Raw genomic sequence first — 27,537 nt, forward strand, 5'->3', positions numbered from 1 at the left:
AGAAGTGGGCACTGCTAATAATATTCTGGAATAATAGGTTTAAGCTGAGACCATCCCTGGTGAACAAAAACTATCCTAGCTAACCTTGGATACTGACATGTACCAACTTTTGGGCTTCATGCTATAAAATGGTCATTGCAGCGTACAAGCAGATGGAGGGCTGGCATCACCCATGGTTAGACGGATCATGTGAATCATGTCTATCACTTTTTGTGAGCATCAGTGGTAGGGCCAGTTGTTGGCAACATACCAAAAATAGTGGTTCCTGTCACTTAGAACCCACAAACAACTAACACAGCACAGTGAGGAATCCCAGTGTGTACATGTACACAGCAAGCAGGCATTTAATCAATGCATTTAATCAAGATGCTCAGGTTCAAGGCAGTCAAGATGTTAAAGTAAGCAACCTGCCCTGCTTCATTTTTAAATTTTCACACTCTGCTGCATTAGGTACTATATACACTTACACTTAGTGATTAATTAAATGTTTCATTTCATAGCAATAGGTGTGAATGAACTTAAACACTCACATATTTGAATGAAAGTATCCTTGTCTTTCATTGTCAAAAGCAAGATGTAATCTACTTCTTTGTTGCACTTCTTTTGCACAGGGTCTAAAGCACATTATTTGGCACTAAATGATATACCCCATATATTATTGTGTTTAGATATACATGGGCTGCCTTTTTTAGTTTGAAGAAAGGAATCATTTTTTACAAATCATTGTATCTTCCAAAGTCTACTTATGCATTTAATTTGGACCCAGAAAACGTATAATCAACTGATTTTATAGCAATGTTTAATACCAGTTTGTAGAATATTTGCATTTGGGGCTCTTGAGTTATTAAATAAATGTATTTCCCAACCCAGAGTACATTGAAATGATTAATCCAAAGTCTATTCTAATATGAGTAAATGATTCAATACACAATATTTGTTTTTTCTCTTTTAGGATCTAAATTATCTAAATATTTATTTTCATGTTTCTCTTTGTTTTGGTTGTAGAAGTATGCCTCAGGAGTTGTACATATCAAAGTTTTTTTTGTGAAAATAACTAATTCTGGGGAAGAAACTTTTTCCAGTTTATTCTATTTCATAATTTTCTTGACACTAAATTTCAGAGCTAAGTTACAAATTTATTTGAATGACCATTTTTAGGTTATTTGTAGTATGCACCTGCAAAACAAAGGCAAAGAACTATCAATTTGGAATACAACTTCTTTTGGCCTGGTGTTACATATTTGAGGGAAAATTACACAAAATAAGAGAATCTGGTCTCTCCAGATGAATGAATGTTTCAATCAAGAACCAGAAGTTTAATCCATAGTAAATGATTCTAATTAAGATACTTTAATTTATGATATTAAGTACCATAAGGGACAGGTTTTGAAAGGAATATTAAATACTTTGAAAAGTTAGAAAAATATTCAATTGCTGTGTTAATATAGTGCTCAGGCTAAAAAATATGGTGAAGAGGTGGTAGGGAGAGGTTCCATTTATCTTGTTAGCTTAATTTCACCTTAATTAAATATTAGCATGAATACAGCATATGTTTCAGTTTGAGAATTTTCTCTTTAAGAATGTTGTCTGAAATTATCACTGTCTTAAAGAGTTTAATCATAGACGATAGCTTCAATATGTTCATGTCTATATGATATGTTAATCAAATATGTCAATTCAAACTAAAGAAAGCATGAGTACAAAATATTTTTTTCATGTGACTTGTTTTAAGAGACTTTTTGTATTTATTAACATAAATTAAAATGTTGAGTTGTTCCAAAATACCCGATAAGTTAATTATTTGAATGTACTTTTTTCTTGCCACAATTATTGAGCTATGTAGAAATAGTGTTTATACACAGTACTTATCTTTTTCCTTAAAAAAGCTATCGAGCTACAGTATAAAAATCAAAGCCAACCTATTAGTAAATGAACAACAATTACATTATTAGAAACATAAAGTTGCATTTTTTTACATTTCTGATCCTAGTGTATAATGTTTAATGCACAACTAAGTATTGCCTGTAGTATTTTTAATAATATTTTAACTAAGAATAAAAATCTAAACATTTGGGGAAGAAGGGATGATGATTGCACAACACTGTGGATGTAAGTAATGCCACTGAATTGTATACTTAAAAATGACTAAAGTAGCAAACGTTATGTTCAGTATATTTTACCACAATTTTTTATAAAGAATGAGAAGTTTTGTTTAAAAATAAATATTTAAGACTATTTTTAAGAGTTAAGAAAGATTTCTGTGGTTAATTAAAATAAAATAATATTTTGCAGTTTAAGAAGTAATGTCACATGCATTATTTTACTTTTTAATTTCACCAAAGCTGCCAGTTAAATTCACATTTTAAATTTCCTATAGGACAAAGAGGTTCTTTACAATTTATATAAGAATGTCATAGCCCCCTTTGCAGAAATGATATTAAAAATTAATATGCATTTATTTATAAAATAATTTCTATTCTTTTAGTTCTACTTTCTACTTTATAAAACAGTTTTTGTTTCTTCTGAGTCATGTGACTTTGAAACATTTAGGCATCATAATTTTTTTCTGAGAATTCTTGTTTTCAGAAGTCATGTTTAATAAATAATGCAAATTATGGAGGCAGTGTGTTTGACTTTCTGAAGATTTTTTTTTTTTTTGCACAGGAATTATTATTAAGCTGTATCCTTCTCTGATAGGAAAAAGAGTGGTACTTTAATCATTTTGTTTTCTAAATGCTTTCAGAAATTTAAAATTTTTACTTAAATCTATGATTCCTTGCTTCTGTTATTTAAATAAGCAGTGCTTGATTTCCTTTTTAGGTTTTTGCATAAAAAATATTAAAAAACTTTTAAAAATTTTTAATAATCCGTGCTTCTGCAAAATGTGAGTCATTGTAATACACATTTAGTGATTAAGAGTTACATCAGTGAAGCATCTAGGTCCAAGTTATGAACTTGCCTTTGATCACATGGTATCTTAACACAATGACATTTCATTTTTGCCATTAGCTTCAGCTTCTCATTGGACAAAGCCAGGAAGGATGGAAGCAGTAATATAAGTCATGTTTCCATGGTGTTTGGCCTAAAGGACTTACTGAAATGATTTAGATAATTCTCTTCCTAAAAGGTCTTCCTGATACATTTATCAAAGGGATTAAATGAAAGAATATTTTAAGAAATTGGAACACAGAACTGGAAAAACAAAATTTACCATGTGTCCTAGTATCTAAATTATCCAGAAAGTGAATGGGAAAAAAATGATAGAAGTAGTGCAAAGACATCACTCAAATGATTTGGTCATAAATTATTGAAATGATCTAAAACTATTAGAATGCAGTTTAAACTTTAGATTACATTTGTCAGTTTAAATGTGCCACTATTCAGAGTGATCAAGACAGTTCCATATTTTCCATTTCTAGACTTTTATTTTAGATTCCAATTTTGAGCATATTTAACTTGCTGTAATTACATGAATTTCATAGCATGTTTTCTCAAACTGTAAATATAATTTTAATACAACCAAGTGAATTAAAAAAATTTATTTCCCATAGAAACATAAATATAATTTTAGAATGGAACCAAATAAGAATATTGGAGTCTATGTATATGCAAAAAGAAAACCTACCTTACATATGAATTCATAAGTCAAGCTTATATACACTTTTAATTGAACATTCTAAAATCATCAGTATTTCTATAAAGCCATACACTAGTCTAATCAAACTTTCTTCTTAAACTATACTTTTCCATAAACTTTTAAAATGTCTCTTTCAAAGAAAAATCAAGCCCTAAAATTGCTAGTTGAGTTCTAAATGAATTAGATTAGCTCTCCAAAGTCCCCAGGAGGCAGCCAGGTGGCCCCTCCCAACCTCCTGTGGGTCCCCCCCCCCCAGTCCGAGTCAAATTCTTGTGTTTTGTCCAACACAAATACCTTTCTGAAACTTGACTTATATGCAATTCTTATCACAATTACACAATATGTACATTAGTCTTCTTTAAATTTCTTCCTAACATTATTTTTATTCAAATTGTATGGTTTTTAATAACTCTAATTCTCCCCTTTTTGTACCAAACAGCAATGGGAAAATAGCTTACTCATTTCATTTTTTTTTAATTTTAACTTTTTATTTTAAGATTCGAAGTAATAAAAATTCAAATGGCCTTCTTCTCTGTAATGTTTTGTCACTATAAGCTCTGAACTGCTTTTCATAATAGATAAGAGTGCCTTAATTTAGAAACTCCTGCGATCTGTCCAATTGCTATAACATCGAGCAATAAATTTTTTTCCTTGTCATATAAAGACAAGTTAGACATTTTTACAACTGTTCCTTTAATTAACAAGAGACATAGTCTATGTATTGTTCTTACCATATAAGAAGGAATCATTTGCAAATGTTAAGATCATAGAATAACTACTCATAATAACAGTAAAAGAAATTTATTTTAAAAATATAATCTGACTTGTAAAAGATTAACTGTGCTATTACTGTTATTATCACATCTTCCTTTTTTTCCCCCTCATTATACAATGTTTACCTGCAGTGAAGGGGTGATCTGAATAATATAATAAATTGAAGTGATTATCAGATGGACTAGTGGAATAGTAAACTTTAATATAGCAAGCTTTCAAAACTATGAAGTATAAGGGTCAGAGTATCTTAATAGTAAATGGAAACATTTCATAATACTAAACTTAGATTCCTTGATAGAACTTTTCTTTGTCCTTGAGTAAATAAGTTAGCATTTTTGCTACACAGGGTCTTCATTATATTAGGCTGGATAACAGGTTTCCTTGGTCCCCTCCCATGCCCACATGCTAATCCCCAAAACCTATGAAAAATTTCTCTGGCAAAAGGGACTTGGCACATGTGAATAAGGATCTTGAGATGGGGGAGATAAGCTTGAGTTAGCTGGTAAAATCTAAGTATAATCACAGGTATCCTTAAGATTGCAGAAGAAGATTTGACTATAGAAGGGATGTAACTAGTGAAATAGAGATTGACATGATATAGGTAGGAGCCAAGAGATACTGGCAGCCTCCTGAAGCAGGGACAACAAGGATTGCCTCCAAAAGGAGCCAGTCCTACAGACATCTTGGCTTAAGAACTGGCCCTAAAACACCTTGGTTTTGGCTCTATAGGCTAATGTTAGACTTCGTATTTCCAGAACTAGAATAATCTTGTGTTGAATTACTAAAGTTACTATAACTTACAGAATATCTTCAGGAAACTGATCTCTAAGGTTCTTCTGTGATTTGAGAAAAATGCTCTGCATTGCCTGCTTTGTGTATTTTTGTTTTCAGGTATATTTAAATAGGTATAAATTGAGAAAAAGCATTTTTTCATTAGTTATTTGAGATATAAAATTCTTTGTAGTTAATCTGTTGGATATTAGCATGTCATCAACAAGAGGCAGTGAATACTAGTGGAGATACTCCATTTAGTTTATCTTACAAAGGGGAAAGAAGACATTATTTCAAATTTCTATGTTAGAATAGCCAATTCAATTAGAAATTCAAAACACGAGAATCTTGCAGAAATCAGCTGCCAGATTTATTAATCTACCTGAAAATTTAAAAAAACATAAAAATACAACCAAACAAAAAGTAGAATAAAATCCAAACATAAAAAATAAAAACAAAAAAAGTTGATACATTTCCCAAAAGAGTTTATAATGCAATATTTTGAACCCTTCTGTATTGGAAATATATTTTCTGTAGGCCAATTACTTATTTAGTTCAGTGAGTCACTACCATAAACAGCAATATGTAGTCTGTCCTTAAATATTATATAATGAATGCCATTTCTTTCTTTGATCCCTTAAGATAACTCATGGCCTAATTCTTCCTCACTGACTGACTAGAGTTAGAATATAAAAAGAAAAAAAGGAACAAAAAAAAGGAAGAGAAAAAAAATCCTCAATATGACTTTCATTTAAAACATATTTTAATGACCCACTAAGTTTTCTCTTCAGTTTCACCAAATGTCTCATATAACCATTTTCTTTCCAATAAAATTTCCACTGAATATTTTTAAATCTGTTTTTGTTCTAAGTGTTGCAAATGGCCACATGAGCATAGTGGGGTTTAAAAGAAAAAAAATAGTTTCTTATTTTTAAGGCATACTTATTAGCCCATAAAGGGCCAAATGATAGGTGACGAGTATATAGAACAATAGTTGAGATCACAGGTTACATACATATGTTGAAGTAGAATTTTTTTGTAGGAATAATGTGAATAGTATTGATTTTGGCATGTCGGTTCCCCAATAACTATTTAGAGAAATAGCTGTGATCTGTGCAGTAATGGGTAGCAAGAGACCATCTTTAAATAGTCTTTCTGGTGCTTATCATGAAATGCTTTCATAGGTCTATTTTGGCTTCATGTATAGGATTTTTTTTTTAACATTTTGCTATAGACTCTGAAAAAATGCTTCTAGGATATTAATGGATTGAACAAAATTCATGTCACTTGCTTGATTCTTAACAAGCTATTCAGAGATACCATTTACTTATGGTTCTTTCAGAGTGAATGGAACAAGTCCTGCCTTCGATTATTTTCTCCAAATGCAAAACAAAATACAAAACAAAATCTTTCAAACTTCAAATCTTTAAATCTTCTTTCAAACAATCCAGTCACATTTACAGGAGTGTCCAAAACGAGATGATGGATAATATCAGTGCCAGCACTATGTCATACAGCAAACTTCCTCATATTCTTTGACAGTTTGTAATTTTCCATTTCACCAAAAGTTACAAAAGTTTCCACAGTTTCCCTTAGCAAGCTGAAGCTTACTCTTCATTTGTCAATGTGCATAAAAGCTGCTCATAGCATAGCATGGCATGGCATAAGCTATTTTTTAAGCAATAAATGGTTTGAGTCATCTATTTTGTCCTGAAATGCTATCTGTAGTTAACTGCACTGCTTATAAATGGTCATAGTAAATTCAGCATGAAAGAGAATATTACAGAAAAGACAGCAGCAGAAGCATTAGCATTATCTAATATTTATATATGTTATCAACATAACACAGCAGTAAAACGTTTAAATGCATATCAACGGGTACCATGTCTAAAAATTACTATAGTACCTATTTAGTGTAGTGGATATTTTTCTTAAAGAGTGCTTGCTGTAACTAGAACAGCATAATATGTGATTTAGTACAGTTAATTCTTATTGATTAAATAATGTATTTATGTACTGGAGGAAGAGAAAGGAGACAGATATTTTTTGCTTCATTGTGATCCCAGATTTAACATATAAATGAAGATTCCAAAGGACCATGACATGTCACTATTTAACTGAAACAGGCTTCAAAAATACTTAAAAGACAGTATGATATGTAACTAAAGAGCAAGGTGGCACCAGATAACGTGTAATGCTACTGGCCTATGGCTCAGATTGGAGCCAGAGTCCAAAACTGTGCCCCTCATTTACAGTCATGGTGATTACTCAGTTTCAGAGAGAACTGCCCACTTGCGTGGTTATCCTCTACGAGTCATATATAAAGCAAACAAAACAAAATAAAACAAAAGGCAAATGCAATCACTAAACACCTTTTTACAAGAGGTGCAAAAACAGTCATTCCTAACAATTAAACTGCCATTTACAGTAGGTTTTTGTACACCTGCAGAGCCTCAGAAATGACGGGGGAAAATGCTCAAAGGCAAATAGTCTCCAAGTGGATATTTACACAATGTGAAATTAACTGTACCATAGGTATCCAGAGAAAATGAACATTATCTTATGTTATTATGAAATCGACAGACACAATATAGCTTCATACTTAAAACCTGTAGGACCCCATCCCAAAGCCTAAGTAAAAAGTAATCCCCAAATCCCTCTGCCCATTCACCCATTACCTTCCTGTTACACAGAATAAATGTTTAGATTACTCCCACCCACCCTCAAATAAAGTGCGCAGTCCATGGCAGACCATAGAATAATGCAACAGGAAAAGCCCCCTTTGTATTATTATTTTAAAATAAAATACAAACAACAAAAATAAAACAAAGACTGAAGAGAATTCAGTGATTCTCTATATCTCGCAGAAAGAGAGAAAGCACGAGGATGCCCCCTTGACTGTCACTCATGTTAGTACACGTAGCCTTCGTTGTAGGGATGAGGGTTGCAGCAGCCCCCTTCAGGCATGTAGGCCATGCTCTCATCAAAGTGAGACAGAGGCACTGTGTCCTCCTCATTGATGTGACGCTCCATGTCTGTCTTCAGCAGTGGGCGCTGATTATCTGGAAAGGCCATGGAGAAAAGGGCTTCTGGATCACACACAAACTTGTAGACATATCTCTCTCCAGCCACCTGATGAGAACACGGAGAAAAAAGCCCATCCTCACCATCCCCAGATGGGGAGGGGAAAGGAAGGGGGAAAAAATGATTTACTATAGGAGAAAGTTGAATGAACAAAGGCAACCCAATACATAGCAGGTATACACACAAAGTTAAAAAAAATTCTTCGTTTTTACAATAAATTGTGATTCAATCAAGGAAAATACAAAATGATAACGGAGTAATAGTTAATCCATTCAGATATAACTACGAATTTCAGCAGTTTGCTTGTTTTAATATAAAAGCAAAGTTATGTTGTTATTTTTTAAAAACAATGATCTCATGCAAGCATTTCGCATTGGAAAATTTTTTATTTCATTTGAAGGCAACATCTACATTTGTAAAAATTTATATCTTTAAGGTATGGTATCTCCCTCTCAATATTCCATTTTGAGAACAATGGAAAAACTAAGCCTTGAAAGTTTAAAAGAAAAATGTGTTTTATTCCTAATATCCCCCACCTCCTGCTTTGTGTTGTGTATTCTCATCAAAAAAAGCAAAGATACATTGCCTTATTTAAATGAAAGATGAATCAAGAGGACAGCATTATCGTGGGTACATCACATTTTTAAAAATGAAGGGAAGATACATTAGATGGAACTTAAGGATGTGTGTAAAGTGTCAAATTGAAGCAAGAGGTGTAAAAAAGTGAAAGGAATCTAAAATATACAACGCATACAGAGGAAATGAGAAAAAGAAATGTGACAACTGCCTGAAATAAAAGAGACATACCGTAATGTGTAGGGAATGACATACCTCAAACTTAAATTTGGAAGAGTAATGCTTCTGTAGAAAATTATAAGCAATCAAAGGAGACAAATATGGCTCCCACTAAAAAATAGTGCTGACATGTTCAACACCAGGGGAGGGGTGCACATTCATAGTTCTTTGTATTCACTTTGGTTTTGTGTGTATATGTGTGTGTGTGTGTGTGTGTGTGTGTGTGTAGCTCATAATTTCAGAAAGCTGAAAATTTCTCAATGTCTTTGTGCTCCCATGTGTCAAAAAGACATTGCTATTGGATTTGTGGTGTGGGGGAACAGTGTGTTCACGGTTTCTAAACTATTTGTATAAGTTTTGGGGAAAAAGAATAACTGCCAAAGTCTTGCTCCTCTGAACTCCGTTTCAGAACTTTTTTTTTTTTGCCCCAAATTTAAATAAGAGGAACCACTTTAGCAAATTCAAATAAGCTGAATATGCCTGAGTTTTAAAAGAGCCAGGACTTAGTAGTGTTTATGAATCTGGACATGTTGCTTACCTCACTCCTCAGTTCCCTGCCTTGTGAAATGGAAACAGGAATGGCTCCTTGGAAAGCCACTGTGGGACTGAGAGGAAAGCCTCTTGCATAGTGCATTGCAAACAGAAGCCTCACATAATTATTTACTTTCCTGCCTTATGCAAAGGAAATTAATTTCTTAAAGGTGAACTGGTGAAATTTTCATAAAAAAATAAGTAGAAAATACCAGAAACAACCTTAAATATTAAATACGAGTTTTCCTTTTCTTCCCCCTCCATTGTTCAAAGTATTTGCAGGGAAAAAGGAAAAAAAAAAAAGTATATGGCCTGCATACCTTTGAGTGTTTTATAACCTGTTTTATTTTGTTTGGGGCTTCAGAGAAAGAAGGTATATATTTAGGTATATTTGCTTTTCTGTCCAACATGTTGATATATTGGCTATAATTAGAAGTGATGTGATAAATGAAAAAGGTTTCACCACAGGGAATTTAAATGGATAATATGCAATCAAGATTATAAAATCTCTTAAGGACTTTGTCTTTACTCACTGTTTCCTCCTGTTTCTTTTCTTTCATTTCTTTATTTATTTTGAATAAACATTTTTAGGTTGACTACTGTATTTATTGAACTATATTAAGTGATGCTGAGTTTAGAACAAGAGCTGACATCCAAACAATGAAAGTGATGTCTTCCATTATTAGTATTACAATCACAATGTGAAAAGGGCTGTACATTAAGTGTCCCCAAATTACAATACTGAGAGAGGAAAAACAGGGATTTTGTGGGCAAATGAATCAGATGAAAACAAGGAGGCATCTTTGTAAGCTGTACTTTCAAAGGTTAAATATTTGAATTATGTTTTAGCTTTTGAAATTTCAAAAGTAATTCAGAGTTATTGGTTACTGAATTAGAAATGACAGATCAAGGCGGAAAAAAAGCTTCCTAATTATATCATCCAGAATATAGTCACTGTTTAAAATGTTGGTATATATTTTTCTAGGCATTTCTAAATTTTGAAATAGAGCACTCCTATTGTCTAGGTACAATGAACATTACTACAACATTTCTTCTTTCTTTCATAACTACTGAAATTAATTACCAGTTTTAATTTTAAATTTTTTTTCATGTTTAGACTCATTGGTTATTTTTATTTTATTTTCTAGCCTTTTAATTTGTTTGTATGTGTGTGATTGTGTGTGTGTTGTATGTGTGTACTCTACATAATGCCCACTGTCAATTCATTGAGTTTTGTCAATGAATAAACATGGTCATGTAAATATTTCCCCTACATGTTGAAGTATGTAATTCTACATCTTTTAAAAAAAATAAAAAGGATGGCACAGTTTTCCTCTGAATGAACATACTGGAATTGACTTAATCAACAGAACAGTGCATAAGTTAGAGGGAAGGGCAGAACATTCTAGAAAGAATGTGAGTGATGCACTGGAGTACAGATGTGTCTACCAACAGCCAGACACAGAATGGCTATATAGGCATGAGGAGGAGGGATAAGTTTCACAATTAAACTTGTAAGTGTCCTCATTGTGCTAGCCATGAATATAATGCATTTTTTGCACTGAGCTATAGAGCATCCTGCCATTCTTTAAGTCATAAGAAACACCTCAAAAGGTCTGTCATAATTAGCATTTTACTTTCCTAAATTAACTTATAAATTAGTGGTAAATAGTTTTCATTGGCAGTTATAGCCTACCAAGGGAAAATATGAGGAACAATGACATTTTTACTAGTATAATTCAGGATCTATATCATTGTGTGATAGCATGTTGCCTTATTAACTTATTAAAATAAGAGGACATGGAATAAGACAACAAATAAATGGGAATCAGTAGTGGTCCTACTAGTAATAAGTTTAAACATATTTGAGAATATTTAAGATCAGGTACAACATTCTGTAAATCCCTGTCTACCACTGCAATAGTCTGGATCTTAAGTGTTCTCCAACAGTCTATGTGCTAAAGTTTGGTCCCACACATGTTGCTGCTAGAGGTGGTGGTAACTTCAAGAGGTGCAGCCCAGTGAAAGTTCTTTAGACCACTGGGGCCTGCCTTAAAGGAGTAGTGAGACCCTAGTCTCTTCTCTTTCTCTCTTTTGTTTCCTGGCTATGAGATGAGCAGGTTTCCTCTACCATGATATGCTGCCTTTCCATAAACCCAAAGCAAGAGGGCTAATTGATCATGGATTGAAACCTCTAAAACTGTGAGCCACCATAAAACTTTTGGCTTTATAAGGTGAATTACCTCAGGTATTTTTCATCGACATGGAAAGCTAATACAAATACTGTGTTTAAAACCAAAGGAGCAATTATGGGTCTTATAATAATTTTAGCTGAGAATGCTCTTAATGGTCTAGACAAACCACACATGCCTTGGCTTACCATGACTTCCGGATGTAAGCTAGGCTAGGCATCTATCATTTTATAGAGGCTTTAATTATGCCAGGTGCTATGCAAAGTATCTCAAGTACTTTTCATTTAATAATCATGACAACTTTAATGATGTAAGAACATCACCATTTAGTAAAAGAATCTGTTCAAGAAAGTGACCCTAGAATTGAAACCTAAATGTGCCTGTACTTTCCTTCACTACTTTGTAGTGCTGCCCAGGGAAACTGTGATGGACTGGTACTGAGCTCCCATATGAAGAGGAGGGGAATGAAAATGAAGAATAAGATGTATGTGAAAGGATAGGGTTACAAACTGAGTATGGAGGCGGGGTGGGGGTGTGGAGACAGCAAACAGTCACATATTTTGAAGGTAAGATTCAGGAAATAGGGAGCAATTGAAAATCCAATTCAACTTTATCTTATAAGGATTTTAAAAGTCCTAACTTCTGAGATGGCAAATTCCAGAGCACCAATTCCCTGTGTTCCAGAAAACTCAATAGTCCTACTGCCCTCTATTAAATTTTATGCAGCGACTGCCAGTTTTTCTTGGCACAACTATGATGCCATAAAAATATGCCACAATCTATAACATGTAACTATGTTTGTCTCCCAAATAAACAAAGAATAAATTGTAAAACAGAAATGTCCACAATGAATAAATCATCAACAAGGCAATTAGATTTGAATACAAATACAAGGCAGAAGGACATCATAACAAATATCTGAATGTTTAATCTTTATTCATTGCTTCCTTCAAAGATTTTATATTTTATTGTATGATTCACTTATCTCTACTGTATTTTTAAGTTACTTTCAAATATTAAAGGAAGCTCATTTGGGATAAAACGACATATATTAAACTTTGTTCTACCAACCAAATAAGACCAAGAATAAGTAGTTTAGCATAATAGGCTATTAGGTGACAAAGCCAGGCAAGATATCAGCCAGAAGAAAAAGTATTTTTCCTAATGAGTATAAGAAATATCTGAATGTTTAAGAATCAGAACATTTTTTAAAAAGGGAGGAAAAAGAAAGAATTCATTAGCCTAAGAACCTTTATTTGCATTGGAATTTATAAACAAACATTTCAAAAACACAAAGTTGTGGAGAAAGCTACAGAATAACAACTTCCTCTGGAGAGTTACAGATGCAGCATCAATACCGATATAACTTTTCTTTTTACTCTGTGTAGGAAAGTGGAAACTTCCAGAAAGCCTATTACTTTATATATAATATTATTACACATTTGTATGTACTGTCCATGAATTTATAAACAGAAAGGCTTAGAATACCAAAACCAAGAGCTAAGCATTTGTTAGAATGAGTGAAAACCTTGCTTCAGCAATGCAATGATATGTGGCTTTTAAAGTATGACATGCAGATTAATGTGCAACATTTCAATGAATTTTAATGCTGTATTAGCTGCTCACCTTTTGCATGATTCCCTTCTCATAATAATATCGAAGTGAGCGGCTAAGTTTATCATAGTTCATAGCTGGCCTGTTTTTCTGAATGCCCCAACGCCGGGCCACCTGCCACCAGAACAAAATTACATTATAGTGTTAAGGATTAGCAAAGGTTCACAAAAATTAGGTAATTAACTACTTCTAAACCCACCCAAACTTGTTCAAATCAAAGATACAAGTAGCAAAAATTTCCTGTGCCCTGGTTTGCTTTTTAAACCAGGCATGCAGTGATCATTCTGAAACATCACAATAGAATTCTTTGTCACTATTGTTTTGGATACAAAATTAAATGGAAATAAGGGAATGTGTTTACAACAGAATGAACAGACTGCAATTCACCAAAATGAGGCAAGTTTTCCATTCTGAGATACACTATTTTTTTTCTTTCTTAGTTTTTCAAACCAAACTATAGATTAAAAGCTGCTTTAATGATCTCTTTGTAAAGGTGTTTTATTGAAATTATGATAAACCAAAGAAAAAAGATATCCTGCTGGTGAAGGCGATCCCCCACTCACTGTCTTGTAAAAGAACTCTATGTAACTCTATGTAAAAGAATAAACAAGTGGGCAATATATATAGCAGAAGGAGAAATATACAAATTAATAAACCGAACTACAAATAATTTTTATTGCCTGAAGCAGCATCATAATAAAATTGCATCCAAAACCAAACAGGAGAATCAAGCATTCATACATAGTTGGATGCTAAAAATAAGAAGGAAGTGGAAAAGGTCATCATGCATGAGTCCACAAACAAATATCTTTAAAGCAGAATGTTCGCCTTATTGTTTACTAAAATTTCTGAGAGCTTTTGAACATGTGACTCTGGCAGAATTCTTCAAAGAGCTTTAAAAACACACCTCCTTTCTCAATGTACACACCTCCCTAACCTTACTACTAGGCTGGGCGAGCAGAGGCCTTATACAGAATACTGTGTAGCCTGCTTTCCCTTCCCTAGCTAAAGTGTTCTCATTCATTTCCACTTTTATTAGTCTGAGCAAAAACTGCAGCTGCCATGCAAACCTAGGCAACCCCAAGAGAGCATTATCTAACAGGTTTAGTGTGTTCCTTCGTTTCCATGAAATTCCGAGTTGTTGCTACGTCATATATACTAAAATAGCTTTTCTAAGAGATCATTCGGTCTGTCTCCACTTCATTAGCAACAACCTTTTCCAGGGTTTCTTTTTCTTTCTTTTTTTTTTTTTTTTAAATACCCATCCTTGCTATTTTTTCTCTCTGCTGTTTGTATGCTCTCAATGAAGATGTACTTTAGCCACATGAATCAGTATACTTTTTCAGGGTAGAGAGACATGATATCACAGGGACAAGATTACATACCCAAGCTGCCAATAACAGTGGCAGATATATCTTAGTTTTCCAGAATTAAACTTTATTTTAATGTTAAGGTTCTGAGCAATACTAAAATGGTGTGGGGAAAAGTAGTGTTAAGAAATGAAAGTATTGTCTAAATAAAATATCTTTTAAAAACTTCACAATAGACATCAGTGAATCTTTAATAGACATGGCAGCTGAAGAGCATGCAAACTTTGAGGAGATGTGAAAATAAATGCTTATCTCTTTAAATTAAAGAACAATTGAGGAATAATTATTCGTTTATAAATGATTCTTTTCTAAAACCTCACCAGGATTCACCTGGAAAATAAAATATCCACAACAAAGTTCAAGAGGACATTCTGGAGATCTCTGGGGAGATAAATATGATTTTCTTAATACCACAAAAGAGTATTCCATCTTTACAGAGTTTGATTCTTATGAGACCTGGTAATTCTCATCACTGTGGGTACTAGTCCATATTTAAGAAAACTACAAGGCATTCTTAGACTTGTTTTAGTGACATTTCTTCACAAAGCTTAGGGGAATGAGGCAAAAAAATAAGCCTATGAGATTCAGACAAGAAAGAAGCTTAAAATTAACAGAAAACACAAAAAATTCCTAGGCCAGGTAGACCACCCATAAGCTAAGGAAGTCCACTCAGTCTCCACCTGTGACCTTCCAGTGCCATACATGGTATCCAGCACCACCTGAAGCTAAGGCACAATTGTCAACATGGAGTGGGAGGTGGAAGCAACACTTTCAAGACCTCCTTATTACACTCATTCAAATAGAAACTTAGGGTGTTAGTGGGGAGAGCAAACTGTAGCACAATGGCATTCCTCCTTATTTTTCCACAAATTAAACAGGATAATGTAATAGAACAAGTATTAGTTAACTTTTTAAAAAAGACTTGCCTGTGTATATATACATGGAAATCACAACGAGGTCCCAGCTATCAGACATCCTGATGCTCAACAATCTTGCCTATTATAAAAAAACTTTGACACTGAGTCTCATAGATGCCTTACTAATTATTGCAATACTTTTTCCTGGAACATTTCTCTAGGATTACTGATTAACTTGAAAATAATATCTCAAATATCTCAAAAAGAGATATCAAAGATTATGAATTTGCTAAAGTTATCTGTGCAGATAATCAGCACAGATCTAGATGAAATGTAAAGAAAACAGAAGCCACAAGTCAAAGATTTTGGAGACACCTTTCCTGAGTTGTGCATACATGTACACAGAGCTGCCATGTAAGGGCAGAGGGGAACTATGGGCCACACAGGCTAAAGAAATTTCAGAAACCTGTTACAAAGAAGAAATTTTAACAAGGCATCACAGTCATTGCCTGATGGAAGCAATTCCAACAGTAAGCAATGCAGCAATCAGAAATGAGATTCACTTCATTTTGAACAAAAGCCTTAGGAAATATTCAGTACTTATTGCACAATTCCCATTGAGTTAGTTACCATTTGTAAATGGTCTACTGGCTCTGAATTACCCAGTCCTTTTTTTAACTTTATGAGTCTGCTACAGAAAAGTTGTTGAAATGTCGGTTTATAGTACATAACAGATGTAACTATATTCCTTCTTTGTGTTAAAAAAAAATCACAGAACCTCAGAATTTGATGGAACTTAATGGTCATCTGGTCACATCTACCAGTTATTCAAACTCAAGCATCAGAAAGGTCAATAGTTGTTATAAAATGAACTTAATCACTTGCAGAATGTTTATGCTTCTGAGTGGATCAAGAATTACTGACATAATTCAGTAATGTCCCTTATCTTAACAAATACATGACAAAATTTAAAAAGTCCTATTTCTGCTCAGTTTATTTTAATCACAGGTAGAGGGAAATAACTGTTTAACTACTAAAAATCCCTGTTGGATATGCTCAGTTGCTGCATGAATCAAGTCTTACAGCGATTATTAGCATCTTCCATGAAGAGAAGAGCACACTCTCCCATCATGTTAGAGGGCTTTCAAATTACTTTGTTAAGCATTTCTAGTCTCAATTTGTTACTGCTTCACATTTTTGTGGTTATTTCACTTACATCATTTAAGTACATCTACAGAAAAACTAATTTTCTTTGACAGCCAAATTGAGCTTTAGACAGACTCCAAAATTTAAACACCCAAACACTTATTCCACTCTAAATAAGGGGCATTTTCAGTTTCTGCTACCCTTTCTCTCTCTCTCTCTCTCTCTCTCTCTCTCTCTCTCTCTCTCTGTATGTGTGTGTGTGTGTGTGTGTGTGTGTGTGTGTGTGTTTGGTGTGAGGCAAGGGAGATACTGCAAAAATCGAACCTCTAGTACAACTGGTGTGTTGATGTAAATCAGAGGATACAATCGTACTAAGGAGCTCCTCTTATTTCATAGTTTTTAAAATACACTCTTGCAATAAATCATCTCTTAATAAGTTATGTAATTTTGTCTTCTGAACATCAAAAAAGGGCATATTATTTGATTATGTTCAATATATCAAATAATAAACCCAGAACATTTAAGATATATGGGCCCAGTAGCCAGGTTATAGATATCCAGTGTCTAAACAAATCACTTTGGATTCCAAAAATTTTTAACTCTTACTAAATTGTTCAGCTTTGCTGAGGTGTTTAGATTCAGTAGCCAATAAAATCAGTCACAGGCATGTCAGCCAAAAATCTTCCATGGTTTTCTTGGCTGATATTAACTCAAGTCAATTTTTAAAATTACAGAGAAAGCATTTTAATAAAACAAAAATTTCATTGAATAGTCAGTCACCTTTCCCTGGAGGTCCAAAGTGTTATGGATGGATTATGCTATAGTAACTACAGTAGACTTATACCTAAACTAAGTCCTGGGGGAAAGAAAATTTTAATTTTAGGAGCTCTTCATGGAATTACTTCATTTGTGATTCTTTATGAAAATACTTGATTTGTGTGTGCATTGCAAGGTAAGGAGGCAGGATTGAGAGACAGTTGAATACTTGGTTGAAAGCGTGTTCCTTACATGTATATTATCTCTATCCAGAATGTCTCATTTTAATAATCCCTTGTATACTATAGCAATATTTTAAAGTTTATCCCTACTTTCCAATGGAGTCTACACAGTCCAGATGACTTGAAACAGATATCACTAACATTCAAAAGGAAACAATGTCTCTACCAAGCCTGTGTCTTGTAAAACACTCTTAAGTCTGTGAATTTTCCACTGTATATTGTGGCATTGGATGTCTCTCCCCACCCCCTAGCTGTTTTTCACCTCCACCTTACGCATGACTTTGGTCCTTAAATGCTCCTCTCCAAACCTCTTGATAAAATCCAGATTGTCCAAATAATGACTGCTAATTCAAAAGAACAATTCCTCTATCTACAAAATTAGTTGCGCCTCAGCAGACATCTCCCTTCTTTCCTAAGGACCATGAAACCTCCTACCTCCTTCCCCAAATTAAATGCTCTTTTAGAGACTTCTCCAGTTTGGCCTTCCTGAATAAAGAGCCATGCTAATGGTGTTCTGTTTGATTTTCTTCAACATTCTGTAGGACAGTATTACAATGGAAAGACTATAGAATAAATTAGTAGTTTTAAATGTTGACATTATTCTTTTTTGTCCCACTGTCTAATTCAAAAGGTATCCAGAGTTTTAAAACTACATGTTTAGCATATTTATCAAATATATCAGCTCCTTTACATCATAGCACATCTTAGTCTCCTAAATAAAATTTACTAAACCAACCTCTTCAGGCTCAATCAGCTTAAATTCCATGCCTCTACCAGTCCAGGCAATGAAATGAGAATTTGAAGGGTCGTCCAGAAGAGCTACCAAAAACTGCCAGAGCTGAAGTGATCCTCGCCGTTGGTACGTGGGTCCTTCCCGATACATCCCTGGCTCTTGTTTGATATCCCCTAAATTAAAAATTTTAAAGGTTCATCATTAGCATCAATATTATGCTATTTATGTAAACTTTTTATTAAACCAATGAAGAAAATGGCTAAACACAGCCACTTTGTGAAATATAATGTTACCCTTAAATAAAGATTTAAAATAATTAAATGGTTGACTAAATCTGCAATCTGTACAAACTTACAGAGAACTATATGTAATACATTCACGTCAAAAATATTGTAAAAAGGTGCAGGAAAAAATCCATGGATGTCATTTGCTTACAAAAGTTTTGTATAACTTTTTTTTCATTGATTTCTCTAAAAACCATGATATACATTGTTATACAGAATACATATATGATGTTGTAATGAGAAAAAGAAAAAAAAGGGTGTCACATTAGATTGGATAGAGAGAGGATGGGAGAGGAGGGGAGGAGTAGGGAGGATAGGAAGGGCAGCAGAATAGAATAGACAATATGATTGATGTATGTACATTCCATGTATGTATTATATATCAAAATGCATTCTACTGTCATGTATAACTAAAAATAAATAAATAAAAATTAAAAAATAAAAACATGATATAAGGGACTGGGATGTATTTCAGCCGTAGAAAGTTTGCCTAGCAAACTTGTATGCAGCCCTGGGTTCGTTCCCCAGCACTACAAGCAAATATAGTTACAACAACAATAATAATTACCATAGTACCTAATCATACTTATTTGCTTCTTTGTTAATGATATTACTCACTTCTCTAAGCAACATTGAAGAGGGAGTAATCAATTTTAAGCTCAGGGCATTTTATTTGTACAAATTAAATTGTGCAAACTATAATTTGCAAATACCTTATTGACCTATGCATGACAAACTATTGAAAATTTTAATGCACATATTTCAAAGCAAATGTAATAGACTCATAAACTCTGAGTTAAGTAATGTGCACTTTATATAAATTAGAAAACTCTCCTGGGTAATTCATAGCATACTAGATCCTCATCATACCATCTTTCTTCCACACCTTCATATACCTTCATAGAGAAATTATCACTTTCTTACCTGGCAACAAATAAAAATTCTCTCTCATATTTCTTTAACTCTTATTTGTATTTCATTCATATGAATTTGCCAATTTAAAAATATGCACATCAGATATTTCTGTGGAAAAAAGCTATTTTTAAGCAAGAAGATTTGTTTATTTTAGATTCATTTGGCATTCATATATAGTATAAAAATCTAGTAAATAACAATGAAGGTTATTTAGCATTGTAATGCTTCTTCTATAAATCTGGTCATTTATCTTGGCTTAACAAAGCAAAACACCTAGTGTCATAACCATTGATTATTTACTGCTATCTCCAGTCCATTGTCTCAAAATATGTGGAATTGGTCACAATGGGGGCTGAGTGTGTACAGTCAAATGAGTACATGATTGTTAATGCATGAAGTTTTCTTCTCCACTAAAGAAACAATTCAGACAGGATACACTCAAGTGGATCTATTGACACTAGTGTGAATTTTAAAACAGACCAAATCATAAGCTTTCTAATTTTTTTTTGGGGGGGGGTCTGTGGAGAGAAATATAACTCTTAAAAGAATTGCACACCAAAATGCAAAGTTATTCAGTCCCTAATTGCTAAAAAATCATTATGTTGTTTTGTTCTAAACTAGATAATACAGGAGTGTATCTTTATATTGGCTTCAAAGATAGTTTTATTTATCTTAGTTTTTTATTATGAGATTTATAAAAATTTTTCATGAGGGTAACTAAACAATTATGCACACAGAATGAAACACTGTTACATTTTTATTGTTTCTATAGCATTTCTGCCTATAAATGTGACTGATTGCACTGACCATGTTCAATGAAACAATAATCCCTTGTTTTTCTTTCTTCTTGTTCTCCATTACATGGCAAATACTATCTTTCAACAATGTTTTCTTAGTATAAAATTGAAGAATATTTAAAAGTCAAAGGGAATCAATAATCAAGACAGCCAGTTCCCTAAACATCAGTGTAATTTGGACCTGTAAAACTATAACATAATCTTGTCCCTAGCTTTAAGATAGTTTTCCTCCTCATGTGTTCTTACTAATTTTAAGATGACTTAAAATATGAAGCTCACCACAAACAAAAGAAACTGACAAAGGTCATTCCTACAAGTAAAAGCTTTAAGCTTCTCCTGAAAGAAAAGGCTATATGTTAAGAATTGTGATGTTCTTCTAATGGTGTTAAATAGCCAGTTCTCACATATAAAACGAGGCTTAAAGTATCTATTACAGAATAAAGCCAAAAAAGTGACCCCCAAAGTGACTTTGGAATAAATCTAACAATTTAAAGGAGGTAAAGGAAGTGTATTTTCCCAAGACTCACCATCCCTTCTGAATGGTATGAAAGAATGAATAGCAAAAGCTTGGGAACATAGACTTCAAGTAACTAATTAGAGATTGAAAAGCAATCTGAGCATGTACTTTGCTGTTTAAATAATGACAATTAAAAACTCTGAGAGCTCCCAAGTCATTATAGCCATGATCCCCAAAGTTTGTGCAATCAGCTAATCAGAGGGCCCCTGCTCGTTTCCTGTTTAACAATCAAAGCAGGAAATATGGAGACCACTCTGAAGAACCACTAAATGAATTAACTGTTCACTATTTACCCAAGCTTCCTCATAAATGCCGACTTTTGCCACCTTGTCAAGAAAAGAAGATTCTATCTAACTTGACACTTTCTTATAATATCTGAGACCTTTCCATTGCAGCAGTGAGTGATTTTTAAAAAGATGCTTTCCTAACTCCCTTTTAAGCAATTACAAAGCAATGCTACATTAGTAATGTGCATCTTCCTTGGAAAAAAAATGGGGAGGGGGAGCTAACAATCACTAACTAAATGGGCAGTTATGTTGTTTCTGTCTTCCATAATGCATCTTTTCATGAACAATAAAAGAGAGGAGGGTTTGCATTAAGTTCTCAGTGCATCCACAGTAGCATGCTTTCTGCCCTGCTTTGTTAATTACAGGATCAGCTTTCAATAAATCTCAAATAACAAGCTGAATGTGCTCAGTAGGGCAATGGAAAGACCCTTCTTACTCTACACAAACTCGGCAAGCATGATGCTCGTTGGCTATATCTCCCAAAATGGACTGCCTCATAGGAAAAAAGAAAAAAAAAAGGTTCTTAATGGGTAGAAGAAAGAGAGAATTTGTAATAAGTTATGTTTAATTAGAATTGAGTACATGATAAATGAAGTGCATAGAAATCTTTAAGTAGTGATGTCAACTATTTTCAGAAGGAAGGGTGATCTCTTCAATCCCTCTCGCAAAAAAAATCAAAATTTGAAGCACAGTGAAAAACCTACCATCAAATTTCTCTGGCACAACACAGGTGTCATCATAAAACTGCCTGGGACCCTTTTCAAACATACACCCTGTGGGGGGAAATGGGAGACATTTATTCATGATACCAATTGAGCTGGTTAGTTCTTTAGAATATAATCATTAGCACAAAAATTGTGGTAGAAAATGATTCTATGACTTTTTGGCTCTGTAACCCTGGACAAATTTATTTAGATTCTTTGACTCAGATTCCACTCTATATAACGGAAATACAGTAATACCATCTATCTACCACCTTATAGAGTTGTTGTGAGGATTATATGATTTAAGGTATACAAGTTTGGAATGGCGCCTAGCTCGTGGTCACATGTAAGTTAATTGTCACCCAAATATTGGCAAACCTAGGATTTATAATGTATCAAGTCATTTTTAGTTTCTTTTAGTTTCCTTACTCAATGAGAATAGAGTGAAATCAAAGTGAATTACTGGCATTTACTTTGCATTATTACTCCGTTGTTCTGGAACATATTTATTTCGAAATCCTACTTTCTTGTGGAAGTATCTAGGTAGGTAATCTCATCTTTAATAGCCAAGATAGTTGGGGGGACTTTCTTTCTTTTCTTTTCTTTTTTTTTTTTTTTTTGCTGTAACATAACTTAGTCCACAGACAAATTTCAAAATAAATTCCAGCTTCCCATAATCATTTTTTCTCCTCCAAATATTCTTGACTGTGGTTCTTAATCCAATTGTTGTTGTCTTTAATTACCAGGAACAAATTTCAGCTGGGCATGGTGGTACATGGTGGCTGAGGCCTGTAATCCTAAAGACTGAGGAGACTGAGGCAGGAGGATTGCAAGTTCCAGGCCAGTCTCAGCAATTTAGCAAGACCCAAGTCTCAAGATTAAAAGTAAAAAGAACTGGGTGATGCAGCTCTGTAATAAAGTGCCCCTGGGTTCAATCCCAGTACACACACACACACACACACACACAAATAAATAAAAAAATTTTAAAAAGAAGAAAAGAAATTTCACATAGTTTATAGTTTTTTTTCTCAAGTGTATTAATCTCTTTGGTTGTTACATACTAGTAATATCAGCAATGATAATGACATTGCATTTGTGCAAAACTGGGTCTCAAATATTTTGGATTTACCATTTTATTCTATCCTTTAAACCTCCATTAATATCATCCAAGTAAAATAACCAATAATAGATCTCATGTAAAAGGATGCATCTAGGTTTTACTGAAGAAACAGTGTTTAGGTCAAGAACTATTCACATATTTCCAGAAATCCTGGGGATGATAGCCAGATGGAATCACTTTTATCTACTACTTTGCAGATGTCAAAGTCTGTTAGAGCAAAACTTTCCCACCATGGTTACCACAAAATACAGCTGCAATAAAAACTCCTCTAGGCCTCTTATGTGAAATCCCATTCTTAACAATTACTTGTCTAACTGTGTAAAATCCAGGATTGTTAAAACTACATGTTTTATCAAGAAACAGAACCATGACTTAAGTCTGTAAAAGCAAACCTGAATATTACTCAAAGATCATTTCAGTAGATTGCAGTGCAGTAAGGTGAGCTGATCTATAAAGCACAAGTTTTAGCTCAAAAGAATGTGGCTGTTGCAAAAAATGAACACAGAAATGCACTTTTCAGCTGTTTCTATGTACATGACTCATGTTAACAACCAAACACAAGGTATCATGACCCGAAAAACTTCCTTTTACTTTAAAAATATAAAGTTTTAAAATAATGGTTTAGGGAGCATGAACGAGTTTTCTAAAAGCATATAAATGGTTCATTAAATGATCCCATATTTGGAATGTCCAATTATTTTTAACAATATTAATGCAGAAGTTAAAGTATGTAAGGACTTACCTTCTGTTCTGCTGGGATGAGCCAGGAAGCCTTCTTGCCTCATGTAAATGGAGTGGCAGCTAGGCACTTCTGAAAGAGGAAACAGCATTGGTCAAAGCTGGGTCTGAAGCTGAAAGGACACTGCTGTCAGTGGACAGGGTGCAGACAAACAGAAAATTACAGAAACTGGCACAAGTCCCCATGAGAAGAACCTGTCAACCCATGGTCAACATTTCCAGTGGGGCCCACAAACAAAACGGAAGAATGAGTATATCATGGTGAACACTGATTCTCTGGAACAGGACAGGCTCATAAATTTGAAGTTTACCAAAATCAAACTTGATCAGGTTCAGTTCTAACAGCATCTCCACATGAAGGTAATAATGTTCTTCAAATAGTATCCTGAGTTTGTTTCGGGGATACTTATATAATAAATTTATGTATCTCCTGGCTGCTTATATGCAAAGCAGAAATCAACAAATGGTTTGCCCATAGTTTATTTCATGAACACAAGGTAGAAATAAGTACGAATAAATAAAACAGTTAAATTTCTTAAAACTTTTAAGGTGATTGCTATTGCTATTGACTGGCTTTTTCATCTTAAGAATATAGATCAAACTAAAATCCACTAAGAATCTAAAACAGAGATAGAGCAACTTCATAGCAAATACGTATTACCCTAAGTGTGAAGCTTTGCCTACATGACTACAGCATTTAATTCCTGAGAAAACAAACTTGAGTAATGGGTACACCTGGGTCATAATGATGGCTCCAAATTTAAATTGTCTAATAGTTTAGAAATGGGAGAAAGGAAATAAGTATACATTAGAGACAATGGATTAAAATTCAAGTCATTCTCTTACTATTAATTAAGCTGCATAAATTTTTACAAACCATTTTGTGTCTATGTTTCCTTCCTTCCTTCCTTTTTTCTTCCTTCCCTCCCTCCTTCCTCCCTCTTCCCTCCCTCTTATAAGAGATTGAACCCAGGGGTGCTTAACTGCTGAGTCACATCGCCAGCCCATTTTCTATTTTATTTAGAGACAGGGTTTCTCTCAGTTGCTGAGGCTGGCTTTGAACTCATGATCCTCCTGCCTTAGCCTCCAGAGCTTCTGGGATTACAGGTGTGTACCGCTGTGACTAGTTTGTGTCTATATTTCTATAAAGCAAAGAGTTGGGTCTGGTGATTCCTGAAATCAATTTCAGCTTCCCCCAAGTTCCTTGATTCTGAATATAGATGTTCACTCACATAAAGAGAGGTAGATCAATGGTGAAGCAGTGAACCTCAGGACCTTCCACTTTTGTAAGAGTCCCTTTTGAGGTCCTGTACTTCATTTTGGATTTGCCATTTTACTTTCTTCTTCTTAAAGAGGAATTCACCAAATTTTTACATGTTTTAGTTCCAACAAACCTATGCCCAACCCAGTGTATAGCAACTACAAGTTCTGCAAGAAAGTATAAACGTGTTCAGATAATTTCTATCTTCTGTATGTCTGTATGCATTACTAAAGTTTTCTTAACAACATGTACAAAAATAAGCTTAAAAATGCATATAAAAATGGACTTCTTGACACAAAAAGTCTTCTTTGCCATCACTTGTGATAAATAGATGACCCCTGAAAAAGTAATGATAAACATTTAAAGGAATTGGAACCCAAAGGCCCTTATCTCTTCATAACCATCCAGCTATACACCAAGTTGTTACAATAGATAGCACTATTTTCTGACTCCAGGGGGATCTGGAATGTTCCATTTTTTAAATTCGACATATTTAAAAAACTTTGTCTACTGATGAGAGGGGTGTCTACTGATGAATGTCAATCACAATGAGGGATTTTGCTCATGGAAAAAATTTTTATCCAACATGGTTTAGATAAAAAACATCATAATGGCAATCCATAATACTAACAACATTTAAATGTATGAAGGAATTGATATCTTTCAAGTTGAAAATACTATAAAATTCATTATCAAATATTTCATTATAATATGCTTTCTTTTTATAAAGTGTTATAGAGCATATAATTCTCACTGTACACAAGGCAGAGTTAACCCTGCGTCCCAATATCAGCATGTATAACAGGGTAGTAATATAGTTGATCTTTTGTGTTGCTAAATAGTGGAGCAATCCATTTTATCCCAACTTTTTAAAAACAATGACACTTCAAATTAATTTTTCATGTTATTCTGATTTATTACCAGGCATAAGGTCGCTGGCAGCAGCTGGGCTGGAAGGGACAGTGTTAATGACAGCCATCAGCTCCACAGCTGCTCCAAGGCAAGCATTTTGTTGTACCAATGTTGACACCCTGCCACAAAATACTTTTACTGACTGCTGCACACCTGGAACACGGCTGTAAAAACAGCTGGTTGACTCTGGAGGTGGCTAGAGGAAAATACATAGGCTAAATTCTATTACAGTAAGTGTGACTAAATACAGTCTTCAGTTCCCACAGGGGGAGAAAAGAAGGAAGAGAGAAAATGCAACGTTATTGAGAAATCTGCTATTCAAAGCTGACGGACACCTTATAAAAGTGTTCTAATATAATACAAAACTAACATAATCCTGGGAAAGGATTATGACATCAAAGATAAGATGCTGAATTTCACTCTAACACTCATGTATCTGTTGAATTAGCTGATTTGTTCTCCACTGTATTTACTCTGTAAGAGTCTTCAAAAATTCTAACTATTCATCTATGATATTTAAAATATACTCATTTAAAATTCATAATAAACTGCTAAACATATAATAAGGCTCATGCCAATATCATTATATTTCCAAAGGCCTATTTTATGATCTAAATTCTAAAAAAAAAAAAAGCAATGAATAACAATTTAGGAAAAAAATACATGTATGAGAATATAATTGTGTTTTTACCAATTCCTCCTACTGGCTATTACACCCTAGGGTAAATGAGATTAACATCTAGCTCTTAAAATTGAGACACTTGGCTAGCATTGTTTAAATCCAGTCTATCCTTAAATCGGTATCCTTTTTATGGTCTAGAGAAGCCTGAAAAAATATGGCTAAGAGGCTTATTCCCATAAAGTAACTAAAGTCATGTTATCCTAAAGTGATATCAGTTAATTTATGACTATCAGAGTGGGTCAGACTCTAATCAAATTGTAGAAACATTTCCAAAGTGATTATTCAATCAAATGACTAACATGGTTAATTAGGAGCCATAAACATTGCTCTGAAGTTCATCAAAGTAATGACTTGCCCAGAAAAATTACTGCTAATTAAATTGCCTGCTGCTTTCATTTCTACCTTATCTAATAAAAAATCCAACTGACGAAGTTTGGCATTATATTTTAACTTTTGCTAAATGCTCAACTAAGATCCAAACTAGCTAAGCGGCCACTTCAAAGGCAAACGTTTTGCGGTAGGGAATAGAAGCACTGCATATATATTCACTTCCGTTTTTTCATGAAACAAAACTTGAAAAATTTAACAATAATAATAATAAGCTGTGGTTTAACCTATACAAAATGTTAAGATGACAGCATATTTGCACTGTCCTATTGTGCATTCTTGGATTTTTTTTTTTTTTTTTTTTTTTTTTTTTTTTGGTACTGGGGTCAAATCCATGGATGCTTAACACTGAGCTACATTCACAGAGCTTTTTTGTATTTTGTTTAGAGATAGGGTCTCGCTAAGTTGTTTAGGGCCTCCTAAATTGCTGA

The 27,537-nt window shown here is 33.7% G+C and overlaps 1 protein-coding gene across 3 annotated transcripts in view; it reads right to left on the minus strand.

Annotated features, from left to right (window-relative positions):
• Window positions 1-3,487: 3,487 nt before the first annotated feature.
• The window catches only part of Etv1 (ETS variant transcription factor 1), a 92,403-nt gene continuing 68,353 nt past the window's right edge, over window positions 3,488-27,537 (minus strand). For 2 of the 3 annotated variants that reach the window (XM_026408546.2, XM_026408539.2), the window contains 5 exons: window positions 23,869-23,937; window positions 22,007-22,075; window positions 18,506-18,675; window positions 13,411-13,512; window positions 3,488-8,314 (listed from right to left, as the gene is read on the minus strand). In XM_026408546.2, coding sequence (XP_026264331.1) covers window positions 8,093-8,314; window positions 13,411-13,512; window positions 18,506-18,675; window positions 22,007-22,075; window positions 23,869-23,937 — 632 coding nt within the window. In that variant the 3' untranslated portion in view covers window positions 3,488-8,092. The remainder of the gene's footprint in view (window positions 8,315-13,410; window positions 13,513-18,505; window positions 18,676-22,006; window positions 22,076-23,868; window positions 23,938-27,537) is intronic. The other variant, XM_026408552.2, reaches the window with a different exon arrangement.

This window comes from Urocitellus parryii, chromosome 3 (genome assembly GCF_045843805.1).
Source record: "Urocitellus parryii isolate mUroPar1 chromosome 3, mUroPar1.hap1, whole genome shotgun sequence".
Classification (NCBI taxonomy): domain Eukaryota; kingdom Metazoa; phylum Chordata; class Mammalia; order Rodentia; family Sciuridae; genus Urocitellus; species Urocitellus parryii.